Raw genomic sequence first — 15,354 nt, 5'->3', positions numbered from 1 at the left:
CTATGTGTTCCTGGTCTGCTTAGAAACACTTGTGATGGGGGAGGAGGGGAGATACTAAAGAAGAAAGAAAAGTAGGAAGAGGTAGAGAGGAATAAGTTATCCTTCTTCACTTCCAAGGCATATACCTTTTATTTTGCTCTGTAATTTGTCTTACTAATTACTGAATTAGTAAAGTATTAGCTATCAGTGTTACTAGATGGGGAGCTTGGAAAAAGAACTTTCTGATGTTTCAAACTTAAATGCTCTTCTGTATAGCCTCAAAGCAGGAAATGAAGCACAAAAATGGTGGGGTTTTTTTTTTTTTTTTTTTTTTTGGCGGTACGCGGGCCTCTCACTGTTGTGGGCTCTCCTGTTGTGGAGCACAGGCTTTGGATGCGCAGGCTCAGCGGCCATGGCTCACGGACCCAGCCGCTCCGCGGCATGTGGGATCTTCCCGGACCGGGGCACGAACCCGTGTCCCCTGCATCGGCAGGCGGACTCTCAACCACTGCGCCACCAGGGAGGCCTCAAAAATGGTTCTTTTAAATAAAATGTTACGGTTAGTTGCCAGATGATTGAGTAAAATTTTTAATCATATTTCCATAATTCCATTATTGTATGTTAAAGTGGCATAGTGTCTAACTCTAGGTGTTCAAAACTGTTTCCCTCAGTCTTCTAGGAAAATAAAACAAACTGAAAATGTTCTTCTAGTAAGGACCAGTATTAACTCTTGCATGGTCACTTTATTAAATGGTCATAGCTTTATAAACAGCTTTTTGTTTGGGGGTGTCATTATGCCTTTTAAATTTAAACCAAATAGGTATATGAAAGACAATCCAGATGAAGGCAGTTGAGATTTATTTCTATAGGTAGAAACAGTGTCTGTGTTTATAAAAGCTAGATTAAATCTATATAGTGAGATAGTATGAATCAGAATATAACTTTCTAAGAGAAAAATACCGTATATTAACACATTTATATAGAATCTAGAAAAATGGTACTGATGAACCTAGTGTCAGGGCAGGAATAGAGATGTAGATGTAGAGAATGGACATGAGGACACAGTGGGGGAAGGGTAAGCTGGGACGAAGTGAGAGAGTAGCATTGACATATATACACTACCATGTGTAAAATAGATAGCTAGTGGGAAGCAGCTGCATAGCACAGGGAGATCAGCTAGGTGCTTTGTGACCACCTAGAGGGGAGGGATAGGGAGGGTGGGAGGGAGACACAAGAGGGAGGAGATATGGGGATGTATGTATATGTATAGCTGATTTACTTCGTTATACAGCAGCAACTAACACATCATTGTAAAGCAATTATAATCCAATAAAGATGTAAAAATAAATGAATAAATAAATTTTTAAAAGAGTATAACTTCCTAGAAGATTTAACTTAAAGAGAGTATCCTTAGAAATGCATACCTTTTGTGGGGTAAGGCAAGTTTGGGCTTGAAGCATTATCTTCAGTAAATATTGCTTGAATTCTTCCCAGAGTTGGTGATACTTATGTGAGATCAGAACACATTGCTAAGCAGCATGTCACACTAAATGACTTGTGTCTGGCTCTGAGGAAGTCTGAGCCATATATTGAAGGGCTGCTGAAAGACATCCAGCCATTAGCACAGCCATGCTCATTGAAAGACATTGTTCCACAGAATTCAGTAAGTGAGACTTAAATTATTTCTTATTCAGGGGCCAAATAGTCCAGTTTTAGCTATGCATTGCTGATCAGATTACTGAATGTAGGTTCAGTTCTCTTGTTAAATACATTTTGTATAATAAACTATTGGTGCCAATAAAAAAGGAAATGAACTTCAGTTTCTACAATTAGAATCGTTCTTAACGGGAAATTGAGTTGAATATGCATATATGAACATAATGATAGGTGAAATAGCCAAGTAAACCATAAAATTTTGGAGTCAAATAAATATGGAGAGAAAAATAAATTTTAAATGTTATGTGGTATGTGTTTCCATTCATTTCTTCACTATTTCCATGGCCCTTTGCTCACTGCTTATAGCCTATATTGCATTCTGTTTATATTATTAATGAATATTTATTTCCCAGAAAGATTTAAAACTCCTATGAGACAGAAATTGTGTGTAAAAATACTTGTTAAGCAGTTATATTATTATAAAGTCTGTGAAAGCAGGAGTCTGCACCTTTGCTTATCTTTGTATTCCAACACTTAGCAAATCACTGAGCACGTAGTAGGCGTTCAGCAAATATTTGAAAGAATGAACAAATGAATAAAAAAGTAAAAGGAAACACATAAACATATTAGCCCTGGTATTTTCCTCAAAATGGGAAAATTATTTTGGCTTTAATTTTATCTTTTTTTTTTTTTTTGCCTTTTTATTCTGAATGGGCTTTAATTTTATACTTACAAAATCTTTAGAAGATGTTTTATTTTTAAGGAATGTGTAGTTTGGCCTGTGAAATTTACTTTAGGTATGAGTAATTAAAGTTTCAAAGTTCAGTGAGAAATTTTTTTTTCAATGGGTGAGTATTTTTCCTTATTGTTTAAGTAGCATTTACCTCACATATTGCTAGTAATGGAAACTAAGTTACCTGGTAATGATTGTAAATATCTTTAATGTATTACATGGCTTCCATCATGCTTTCAAAATTACCTTTTGGATTTCATCGTTTAAGTGGAAAATTCGTATATAATACTTGTTTTGTTTTTAAACTTTTATTTATTATCTTGATATTAATATTCAGAAGTAAAACTAAGTCCTGAAGTACAACAGCTTATGGTCACCTTGAGACCATGTTTATAAAATCTAAGTGTGATCCGTACATTGTGCATACATAAAGACTGTCTTTGGGTTTGTGGGCCCAGCCGCTTCTAAATATGTATGGTTGGTTAAGTGCCTTTGTTCGAATTTGCAGACTTTGGCTGTTAGAAAGCTAAATCTACAACATTGTACCATTAGAGCTAATTATAATTACTGAATACATTGGAATTTTACTTTTTCCACAGACTGAAGGCTGGGGAGAAGAAGCTAAAATAGAATTTTTGAAAATGGTAAATAAGAAGGCTGTTTTAATGAAAGTTTTTAAAGAAGAAGATGGTGTGCTAATTGTAGATCTGCAGAAGCCACCAACAAATAAAATAAGCAGTGATATGCCTGTGTCTCTTAGAGATGCATTAGTTTTTATGGAACTAGCAAGGTAGGTAACTTATTAAAATGTAAATATTTTCAAGGTTATAGCTATAAATTGGAACAGCAGATTTTACCTTTAAAAAATATGGGCTCTGGGGCCTCCCTGGTGGCGCAGTGGTTGGGAGTCCGCCTGCCGACGCGGGGGACGCGGGTTCATGGCCCGGTCCAGGAGGATCCCGCGTGCAGCGGAGCGGCTGGGTTTGTGAGCCATGGCTGCTGAGCAGGCGCGTCCGGAGCCTGTGCTCCGTAATGGGAGAGGCCACAACAGTGAGAGGCCCGCGTACCGCAAAAAAAAAAAAAGATGGGCTCTAAAGTGAACTGTAACATACACTAAGAGGGCGCACCAAATCCTAACCACTAGACCACCAGGGACATCCTAACATACTCGAAGAGGTTAAAAATATTGCTGTCAGAGTTTTCTAAGTATGGTTGTCTGTGAAAATTGCATTCAGGTCATTTGATTTAAGGAAATAGAAAAATTAAGGTAGCTCAAAATAGAAACTATTGGTAGATAGGAACATTTTTTTAGACTCTTGCTAACTTTTACAAGTAGCTCCACTAGGGTTTTAAGAATTATAGTTTAAGAGTTCTTACATTTTCTAACCTTTGGAATAAGATCATGATCACCACTCTATATTTAATGTATGAATCTAGAGTAGATACTTAAATTTCTTTCCTTTCTCATGTCTGATGAGCAAAGTAAGATGACTAAGTAACCACAGAGATAATGGAAGATACTACTTTCTGTCCTGAGCAATTACACGACTCTGGAAGTGACCCAAGTAGATTCCATTCTGGAAAAATAAAACTTAAGTAGAGTATTGGAGCTGAAAGGGGTCACAGAAACCCCTCAGCTGGCCTTTCTGATTGCTACCATAGATGCTGGGTATTGTCAACCAAAAGAGTAGAAACTTTGAGTAGAACATACAGGCCCAACTCACAAATGTTCCAGCACAAACTTGAAGGTTAATTATTGAGTTTTGAGACTTGACCTCTTATTTATCCTGGTTTGATAATTGGAGACAATACTAAGAAATGTTGTAAGTTAGAAGAGAGAAATTGGAAAAATACTCTTGGTAGATAAATCAGTATGTGTGTAAGTCCTTTCTTCAGATCAATTAATCCACTGAGAGAAGAGAGACTTAATGGCTCTTGCTTATGCTTTTAATTAGGTTTAGGTCTCAGTTATCAAGAAGTCACTCTGAAAAAAATACGACTTTACACTATCATCCACCTGTTTTGCCTAAGGAAATGACAGATGTTTCAGTTATGGTTTGTCATATAAATAGTCCTACTGATTTCTATCTTCAGTTGGTAAGTATATAGTGGTCCTTTGAGACAAAGTATTTTTTCAAATTTTAAGTAGAAATTTATAATGGAAGTGAGTGCCCAGTATGAATTGAGAGCAAACCACTATCAACCTTCTGCAAATTTAAGTTTCTTAGTAGCTTAGTAGTTTCTTGTTTTTAAACAAGAAATTCACATGATTCATAGTAAATTGAAGGAAATCTAAATTTATCAGGCAAGTTAGTGAAGTATGGAGGGGAAGGAAAATGAAGGATCCCTAATGTGTAAATGATTCTTGCTACCTTCTGAAATCTAGAAACCAGGAGAGCACATAGAGCTGGCAAATCAAAATAAAATGATAACACCTGCTTCTGATAATGTATGAGAATTTACTTCTTATTCCTAGGTAATTTTCTGAATTACAATACCAAAATAGATTCAGGTTAAAGGCATTCATAGAAAATTTTGGGTATATGACTGATGGGTCTGTTTTAGATAGCTACCAGCATTAAAGTTTATCTTCATTGATCTCTTTGTGTCCATGCTTTATGTGTCACACAAAGCAGTATGGCCCTTAGAATGAGTTAATTCCAGTCCATTGCCCATTTTTGAATTGGATTATTTATTTTGCTGTTGTTGGGTTATAGGAGATCTTTATACATTATGGATTATACATTATACATTATACATTATATGTATAATGTATAAAGGATGTATGTATAATGTATAAAGGATTATACATTAATCCTTTATCAGATATATCATTTTCAGATGTTATCTCTTATTCTGTGGCTTACCTTATCACTCTCTTGATAGCATTCTTTCAAAAAGTTTTTAATTGATAAAGTCCAGTTTATCTACTTTTTCTTTTGTTGCCGGTATTTTGATGTCATATCCAAGAAATCATTGCCAATCTAACATCGTGAAGCTTTTCCCCCCTGTGTTTTCTTCTGTGAGTTTTATAGTTTTAGCTCTTACATTTAGGTCTTTGAGTTATTTTGAGCTAATTTTTATATATGGTGTAAGGGAAAGGTTCATTCTTTCCCATTTGGATATCCAGTTTACCCAGCACTGTTTGTTGAAAAGATGGTCTTTTCTCCATTGTACGGTCTGGGCACTCTTGTCAAAACTCAGTTGACCATATACGTGAATGTTTATTTCTGGGCTCTCTGTTCTGTTCCATTGGTCCATCCATCCGTCCTTATGGCAGTAGCACACTGGTTTTTTTGGTTGTTTTCTTTTTTTAATTGAAGTATAGTTGATTTACAGTGTGCCAATCTCTGCTGCACTGCAGAGTGACTCAGTTATATACATATATACATCTTTTTTTTTTTTTTTTTTGCGATATGCGGGTGTCACCACTGTGGCCTCTCGCGTTGCGGAGCACAGGCTCTGGACGCGCAGGCTCAGCGGCCATGGCTCACGGGCGCAGCCGCTCCGCGGCATGTGGGATCTTCCCGGACCAGGGCACAAACCCATGTCCCCTGCATCGGCAGGTGGACTCTCAGCCACTGCGCCACCAGGGAAGCCCTACATTCTTTTTTAATATTCTTTTCCATTATGGTTTATCCCAGGAGATTGAATATTGTTCCCTGTGCTGTACAGTAGGACCTTGTTGTTTATCCACTGTAAATGTAATAGTTTGCATCTACCAACCCCAGACTCACAGTCCATCCCTCTGCCTCTCACCCTCCCCCTTGGCAACCACAAGTGTTTTCTATGTCTGTGAGTCTATTTCTGTTTTATAGATAGGTTCATTTTTGCCATATTTTAGATTCTACATGTAAGTGATATCATATGGTATTTGTCTTTCTCTTTCTGAATTACTTCACTTAGTATGATAATCTCTTGTTGCATCCATGTTGCTGCAAATGGCATTATTTTGTTCTTTTCTATGGCTGAATAGTATTCCATTGTATATATATACCACATCTTCTTTATCCTTTCATCTTTCGATGGACATTTAGGTTGCTTCCATGTCATGGCTCTTGTGAATGGTGTTGCTGTGAACATAGGGGTGCATGTATCTTTTTGAATTATAGTTTTCTCTGGATATATGCCCAGGAGTGGAATTGCTGGATCATATGGTATATCTCTATTTTTAGTTTTCTAAAACCTCCATACTGTTCTCCATAGTGGCTGCACCAATTTACATTCCCACTAACAGTGTAGGAGGGTTCCCTTTTCTCCACAGCCTCTCCAGCGTTTGTTATTTGTAGACTTTTAATATTTTTAATTTTTTTGCTTTTATTTACTTTTTTGGTCATGCCACGTGGCATGCAGGATCTTAGTTCCCCAGCCAGGGATCGAACCTGTGCCCCCTGCAGTGGAAGCACGGAGTCTTAATCACTGGACCATCAGGGAAGTCCCTATAGACTTTTTCCTTTTTTTTTTTTTAATGGCTGTGTTGGGTCTTAGTTGCTGCACGCAGGCATTCTCTAGTTGTGTCGAGTGGGGGCTACTCTTCGTTGTGGTGTGCAGCCTTCTCATTGCAGTGGCTTCTCTTGTTTCAGAGCATGAGCTCTAGGCACGCGAGCTTCAGTAGTTGTGGCACACGGGCTCAGTAGTTGTGGCGCGTGGGCTTAGTTGCTCCGTGGCATGTGGGATCTTCCTGGACCAGGGCTCGAACCCGTGACCCCTGCATTGACAGGTGGATTCTTAACCACTGCACCACCAGGGAAATCCCCCTATAGACTTTTTTAATGGTGGCCATTCTGACCAGTGTGAGGTGGTACCTCATTGTAGTTTTGATATGCATTTCTCTAATAGTCAGTCATGTGGAGCATCTTTTCATGTGCCTACTGACCATCTGTATGTCTTCTTTGGAGAAGTGTCTATTAAGGTCTCCTGCTCATTTTTCAGTTGGGTTTTTTGTTGTTGTTGTTGTTGAGTTGTATGAGCTGTTTATATATTTTGGAGATTAAGCCCTTGTCGGTTGTATCATTTGCAAATATTTTCTCCCATACTGTAGGTTGTCTTTTCGTTTTGTTTATGGTTTTCTTTGCTGTGCAAAAGCTTGTAAGTTTCATCAGGTCCTGTTTGTTTGTTTTTGTTTTAATTTCTATTGCCTTGGGAGCCTGACCTAAGAAAACATTGGTACAGTTTATGTCAGAGAATGTTTTGCCTATGCTCTCTTCTAGGAGTTTTATGGTTTTATGTCTTATAAAAGTCTTCAAGCCATCTCATTTGAGTTTATTTTTTGTGCATGGCGTGAGGGTGTGTTCTAACTTCACTGATTTACATTCAGCTGTCCGACTTTCCCAGCACCACTGCTAAAGAGACTTTTTCCCATTTTATATTCTTGCCTCCTTTTTTTTTTTTTTTTTTGCGGTACGCGGGCCTCTCACTGTTGTGGCCTCTCCCGTTGTGGAGCACAGGCTCCGGACGCACAGGCTCAGCGGCCATGGCTCACGGGCCCAGCCATTCCGCAGCATGTGAGACCCTCCCAGACCAGGGCACGAACCCGTGTTCCCTGCATCGGCAGGCGGACTCTCAACCACTGCACCACCAGGGAAGCCCTCTTGCCTCCTTTTTGAAGATTAATTGATCGTAGATGTGTGGGTTTATTTCTGGGCTCTCTGTTCTGTTCCATTGATCCATATGTCTGTTTTTGTACCAATACCACACTGCTTTGATTCCTGTAGCTTTGTAGTATTGTCTGAAATCTGGGAGAATTATGCCTCCTGCTTTGTTATTTTCCTCAGGATTGCTTTGGCAGTTCTGGGTATTTTATGTTTCTATGTAAGTTTTTGGATTATTGTTCTAGTTCTCTGAAAACTGTCATGGGTAATTTGATAGGGATCTCATTAAATCTGTAGATTGCTTTGGGTAGTATTGCCATTTTAACAGTATTAATTCTTCCAATCCGAGAGCGTGGGATATCTTTCCATTCCTTTGATTCCTCTGTAATTTCCTTTATTAATGTTTTATAGTTCTCAGCATATAAGTCTTTTAGCTCCTTGGTCAGGTTTATTCCAAGGTGGGGTTTTTTTGGTGCAATTTTAAAAGGTTTTTTTTTTTTACATTCCCTTTCTGATATTATTTTATTGTTAGTGTAAAGAAATGCAACTGATTTCTGAATGTTAATCTTGTATCCTGCTACTTTGCTGAATTCCTTTATTAGATCTAGTAGAGCTTTTTTTTTTTTTTTAATATTTAGTTAGTTATTTAGGCTGTACCAGGTCTCAGTTGCAGCATGCAGATTCTTAGTTGTGGCATGCAGACTCTTAGTTGAAGCACGCATGTGGGATCTAGTTTCCCGACCAGGGATTGAACCCAGGCCCCCTGCATTGGGAGTGTGGAGTCTTACCCACTGGACCATCAGGGAAGTCCCAGATCTTGTAGTTTTTGTGTGGCATCCTTAGGGTTTTCTATGTATAGTATCATGTCATCTGCATATAGTGACAATTTTACCTCTTCCCTTCCAATTTGGATACCTTTTATTCCTTGTTTGAATGCTGAGTGGCACACTGTTTTAATTACTGTGGCTTTGTAGCAAGTTTTGAAATCAGGATGTGTGAGCTCTCCAACTTTGTTCTTTTTCAAGTTTGTTTTGGAAGTTTGGGGTCCCTTGAGATTCCATGTGACTTTTCAGATGCGTTTTTCTATTCTACATGAAACATCGTTGGGATTTTGATAGGGATGGCTTTGAATTGTAGATTGCTTTGGGTGCTGACATCTTAACAATATTAAATCTTTCAGTTCATGAACATGGGAGATCTTTGCATCTTTATTTTGTCTTCATTCATTTCAGCAGTGTTGTGTAGTGTACAACAAGTGTACACGTCTGTAGCATCCTCGATTATGTTTATTCCTGAGTATATTCTTTTTATTCTATTGTAAAATGAATTGTTTTCTTGATTTCCTTTTCAGACTGTTCATTGTTATTTTGTAGAAATGCATCTGATTTTTTTGTGGGTTCATTTTGTATCCTACATCTTTGCCGAATTCATTTATTAGACCTACTAGTATTTTTGTGGCATCTTAGGGTTTTCTACCTGTAAGGTCATGTCATCTGCAAAAAGAGATCATTTTCCTACTCTTTGTCAATTTGTTTGGCTTTTCTATCTTTTTTTGCCTAATTACTCTGGCTAGAACTTAAAATAATATATTAAATAGCAGTGGCAAAAGCATGCATCCTGTCCTGTTACTGTTCTTAGAAGAAAATCTGTCAGTCCTTCACATACAAAATTTGCCCTCTTAACCACTTTAAGATGTATATTCAGTAGTGTTCACTATATTCATGTTGTTGTACAACAGATCTCTAGAATCTGTTCATCTTGCAAAACTGAAACTCAGTGCCCCTTGAACAGTAACTCCGTATTTCATTCTACCCTCAACCACTGACAACTACAATTCTACTTTCTTTTTCTATGAATTTGGCTATTTAGATACTTTATGTAAGTGGAATCATACAGTACAGCTTTACCCTGCTTTTCGAAAGTTCGCTTTACACCAGCTTCGCTTTTCTGAAAGACCTGTGTTAGTATCTGTTTTTACTAACTGAAGAAATCTGAAGAGAATTTTTGGTTACTACTACTTTTTTTTTTTTTTTTTTTTTTTTTTGGCGGTACGCGGGCCTCTCACTGTTGTGGCCTCTCCCATTGCGGAGCAACAGGCTCCGGACGCACAGGCTCAGCGGCCATGGCTCACGGGCGCAGCCGCTCCGCGGCATGTGGGATCTTCCCGGACCGGGGCACGAACCCGTGTCCCCTGCATCGGCAGGCGGACTCTCAACCACTGCGCCACCAGGGAAGCCCTACTGCATTTTGGCTTACAAAAGATTTCATAGGAACACTCCACTTTCAGATAGCAGGGATACCTGTATTTGTCCTTTTGGCACTGGCTTTTTTCACTTAGCATAATGCCCTATGTTGTAGCATGTGACAGGACTTAACTTCTTTAAGGCTGACTAATATTCCATTGTATGTATATACCACATTTTATTAATTCATTCATCCATTGATGGACATTTGGTTTGCTTCTACCTCTTGACTATTGTGAATGATGCTGCAATGAACATGGGTGTGGAAATACTGTAGCATCATGTTTTGGTTCCCTTCTTATTTCCTTTTGTGTATCTATATATTTATCTATTGTTACCATGGGGATTACATATAACATCCTAAAGTGACAGAAGTTAATACAAATTGTTACCAACTTTAATTGAACAGAACCCTACTCGTGTATAACTCCATTCTCCTTTTATATTATTGATCTCAGAAATGAATCTTTGTACATTGTGTGCTCAATAATGTAGATTTATAATTATTTTATGCATTTATCTTTTAAATCCTGTAGAAAATAAAAGTGGAATTACAAACTAAAGTTAATAATATTGGCTTTCATATTTGTCCACGTATTTATGTTAACCACAGATCTTTACATTTTAATGTGGCTCTGGGTTACACTCTAGCACCTTTCATTTCCTCCTGAATGACTCCCTTTAGCATTGTTTATAAGACAGGTCTGGTGTTAGTGAACTTCCTCACCTCTTGTTTATCTGTGAATAGCTTATTTCTTCCTGTCTTTTGAAGGATAGTTTTGCTGGATCTGTAATTCTCAGTTGATGCTTTTTTTCTTTCAGCAGTTTAATATTATCTTCTGACCTCCAGGATTTCTGATGAGAAGTCAGATGATAATCTTATTGATGATCCCTTATATATGACAAGTCACTTCTCTCTTGCTGCTTTCACAACTCTCACTTTGTCTTTGGCTGTTGACAGTTTGTTTATCATGCATGTAGTGTGTCTCTCTTTGAATTTATCCTACTTTGCGTTTCTTGAGTATAGTAACTTTCTAGGGCAGCTATAACGAAGTGCCACAGGGAATTGCCTGGCAGTACAGTGGTTAGAACTCTGCGCTTCCACTGCCAGGAGCCAGGTTCAATCTGTGGTCAGGGAACTAAGATCCCACAAGCTGTGTGGCGTGCCCACTCCCACCCCCCTCGTGCAGAAAGTGCCATATAGTAGGTAGTTTAAAAAAGCAGAAATTTATTTTCTCACAGTTCTGGAGTCTGCAAGTTTAAGGTCAAGTTGTTGGCAGAGTTGGCTCCTTCTGTGGTCTGGGAGGGTGAGGTCTGTGATCTGTTCCATGTCTCTCCCCTAGATTTGGTGGTTTGCCGGCAGTCTTTAGCACTCATTGGCTTCTGCTGCGTCATCCCAGTCTCTGCTTCCTTCACATGGCACTCTCTCTGTGTACTTGTCTGTCTCAGTTTTTTAATACAGACAACAGTCATGTTGAATTAGGTCCCGCCTAAGACTTTAACTTGATAATACCTATCAAGGTAAAACCCTATCCCCAAATAAGGACACATGCTGAGGTACTGGGGGGGTTAGAACTTCAACATATTTGGGGGGGAGGACACAATTCAACCCATAAGCAGTCCACTTTCTGCTGTATCAAAAATTTCCTCCCCACATGCAATAACCCCATCCCAACATTCCAAAAAATCTTAATCATTCTAGCATCAAATCTAAATCCAGAATCTCATATAAAATCACTGAATCCCTGATTATCTGAATCAGGTATAGGTAAGAATTGTTTAACTCAAGCTGAGGCAGAACTCCTCTCTGTCTCTGAATCCGTGAGACTAGACAGTAAGTCTAAAACCTAGCAGGGAAAATTCCATTAGATTCTTATGGCTTGAGAATAATCCTCATTGGCTGGATGCTCTGTCCTCCAGTCCCACTAGGGTGGTGGCCCTACCCCTTCAGTCATGGCAGCAACCTCACCCATTGGAATTGAGGATTTATCCTAACCCTCTGGAACCCAGGAGGAGGCCCCATCCCTGGAACAGAGGAGGAACCAGCCCTGCCTCTCAGGTCTGTGCCCTCTGGGCCTGAGTAGCAGTTGCAGACACACTAGCCTCTGAATCTCCTTCAGGATCAGTCTTCCCTTTTCTTGAAACATAAGTTCATAACTGAATAGCTCTATCAGCTCACTTCCTGCCTATAGAATCCCACAAGCCCACCGGCCCCCCTTCATTTCCTCTCACCTCTGTCCCCTTCAGTTCACGCTGGCATTGTTTCTGCTGAGACGAATGATTAGATCCACAAGTCGTATACCCATAATCTCTTTTTTTTTTTTTTTTTTTTTTTTTTGCTGTACGCGGGCCTCCCACCACTGCGGCCTCTCCCATTGTGTAGCACAGGCTCCGGACGCGCAGGCTCAGCGGCCATGGCCCACGGGCCCAGCCGCCCAGCGGCATGTGGGATCCTCCCAGACTGGGGCATGAACCCGCATCCCCCGCATCGGCAGGCGGACTCCCAACCACTGTGCCACCGGGGAAGCCCTACCCATAATCTCTTGAGCAGACACTGTCCAGCCATGCCCTTGGTGTTCACTCCAGAGCTTGCTTTCTCATTTTTTGAAATACATATAGGCTGAGAATTTTCTAAATCTTCAGATTCTGCTTCCTTTATGTTTAACAATTTATTCTTCAATTTATGTCTGTCCTCTCACATTTTATTATAAGCAGCAAGGAGAAACCTGGCTGGCACTTTGACACTTTGCTTAGCAGTGTCCTCAGCTAAATATCCAAGTTCAACTTTTCACTCAGTGGAACATAATTCAACCAAGTTCTCTACCACTGTGTAACAAGGATTGCCTTTCCTCCAGTTTTCAGTATCGTATTCCTCATTTCTGTCTGAAATCTCACCAGAAGCACCTTTAACATCCATATTTCTGCCAGTAATCTTTCCAAAGCAATCTGGTTATTTTCATTCAAGTACCGCATAATTCTTCCTTTTCTTTCTATTCATTACCCAATTTCAAAGCTTCTCTCATATGTTAGGTATTTATTACAACAGCACACTACTTTCCTATTCCAAAATCTGTATTCATTTCTTAGGGGTGCCATAAGAAAGTTCCACAAGTTAAGTGGCTTAAACAACATAAATTTATTGTCTCACAATTCTGGAATCTAGAAGTGTGAGATCAAGTTGTTAGTAGTGTTGGTTCCTTCTGAAGGTTGTGAGTGAGAATCTATTCCATTCCTTTTTCCCTAGCTTCTGGTGGTTAGCTGGAAAATTTGGTGTTCCGTGGCTTCTGCCTCACTCCAGTTTCTGCCTTCATCTTTACATGCATTCTCCTGTGTATGTGTCTTTGTGCCCAAATTTACCCCTTTTAATAAGGACACCAATCACATTGGATTAAGGCCTACTTTAATGACCTCATTTTAACTTGATAAATACCATATCTCCAAATAAGGTCATGTTTTGAGGTTCTGGGGATTACAACTCCAACATATCTTTTTGGAGGAGACACAAATCAACCCATAATATTGCTTGGATTTGTAGATTTGTGTATTTCATCAAATTTGGGAAGTTTTTGGTCATTATTTCTTCAGATACTCTTTCTGCTCCTTTCTTTCTCTCTTCTCTTTCTGGGACTCCCATAATGCATATATTGGTGTGATTAATATCTGACAAATACTTTGGGCTCTGTTCACTTAATTCTTTCTTCTTTCTGTTCCTCACTATTTCAGTTGTCCTATATTCAAGTTCACTGACTCTTCTGCCTGATCAAATCTGCTATTGAACCCCTCCAGAATATTTTTTGTTTCAGTTATTGTACTTTTCAGCTCCAGAAGTTGATTCCTTTTTATAATTACTGTCTCTTTGTTGATACTTTCATTTTAATCCTTTATTGTTTTCCTGGTTTTCTCTAGTTCTTTGTCCATGTTTTCCTTTAGCTCTTTGAGCATATTTAAGACAGTTGTTCTAAAGTCTTTGTCTAGTAAATCCATTATCTGGGCTTCCTAAGGGCTGATTTCTGTCTGTTTATTTTGTTCCTTGGAATGAGCCATGTTTTCCTGTTTCTTTGTATGCCTTCTGATTTCTTGTTGAAAATTGGGCATTGACTATTACAGAACTCTGAAAGATCACCCGCCACACACATCCTGGATTTTTTAAAATTGTTGAAGACTAGTAGTTGGTTTATTTTGAGACTTTTTCAAACTATTCTTACAAATACTATTCCTAGTATGTGATCACTGAAGTCTCTCTGTTCTTTTAGCTCGTGTTCAGCAAATGTTTATGTTGATTTCCTTGAATGTTGAAAGCTTGATTGGGTGTTTGCTTGGGTGCTGTAAGCCTTTGTTTCCCAGAGCTCTAACAAAGTTGGTTCGGATGGTTTCTCATTTTTTCAGTGTTTCTGTGGGGACACAAGAGCTTGGAGCTTCAGAGTCTGCTGTTTTGCTGATGTCATTTCTCTGTTGAATTTTCCAGTGTTCCATTTGGGTAATCTGTTAATGGAAGAATATGAATAATACCTACTTAGAAATAAAGGTTTACAGTCTGTGCATCCAGACCTCCGTCCATTTCCTCCATCACATATAGTGGTCCCCCCTTGTCTGCAGGGGATACAAGACTCCCAGTGGACGCCTGAAACTGTGGGCAGTACTGAACCCTGTATATATGATGTTTTTTCCTATACATGTATACCTAAGATACAGTTTAATTTATAAATTAGGCACAGCAAGAGATTAACAACAATAACCAACAATAAAATAGAACAATTACAACAATGTACTGTGGAAAAAAAAAAAAGAAAGGTTTAAAGTGTTGTGAAAATAATGTATATGAAATAACAAAAGATTCAGAAAATTTCCACTTGCATTATTATACCCACAAAAGAGAAAAACTTCATTTTTTGACCATTTGAGATGGATTTTAAAATATTTTTCATCTTAAGAATTGGTATTTGGAAAAATAAACATTCATCCTTGGTTTTGTTTTAGGAGCTGTGTTTTAAGTAGTATAAGAACATCAGGTTTTAAAGTAACCAAATAGTCCCATTTAATAAGATAAAGCTCTATTCAATTATGCAGTCATTTCACAAACTCTACTGAAATTATTGATTTATTAAAGAAGATTTATCAATTCACATTAAAACCATTAGATGGATGGCTGATG

At 38.6% G+C, this 15,354-nt stretch overlaps 1 protein-coding gene across 1 annotated transcript in view; it reads left to right on the top strand.

The window, feature by feature from the left end:
* The window catches only part of LOC117310973 (RING finger protein 17-like), an 85,774-nt gene that overhangs the window by 34,852 nt on the left and 35,568 nt on the right, over positions 1–15,354 (top strand). The window contains 3 exon segments of the mRNA XM_033850480.2: positions 1,474–1,642; positions 2,968–3,158; positions 4,324–4,465. Coding sequence (XP_033706371.1) covers positions 1,474–1,642; positions 2,968–3,158; positions 4,324–4,465 — 502 coding nt within the window.

The sequence above is a fragment of the Tursiops truncatus genome, unplaced genomic scaffold (genome assembly GCF_011762595.2).
Source record: "Tursiops truncatus isolate mTurTru1 unplaced genomic scaffold, mTurTru1.mat.Y mat_scaffold_83_arrow_ctg1, whole genome shotgun sequence".
In the NCBI taxonomy this organism is placed as follows: domain Eukaryota; kingdom Metazoa; phylum Chordata; class Mammalia; order Artiodactyla; family Delphinidae; genus Tursiops; species Tursiops truncatus.
Note: the sequence above shows the minus strand (reverse complement) of the source record. Positions and strands in the feature narration are given on the sequence as shown.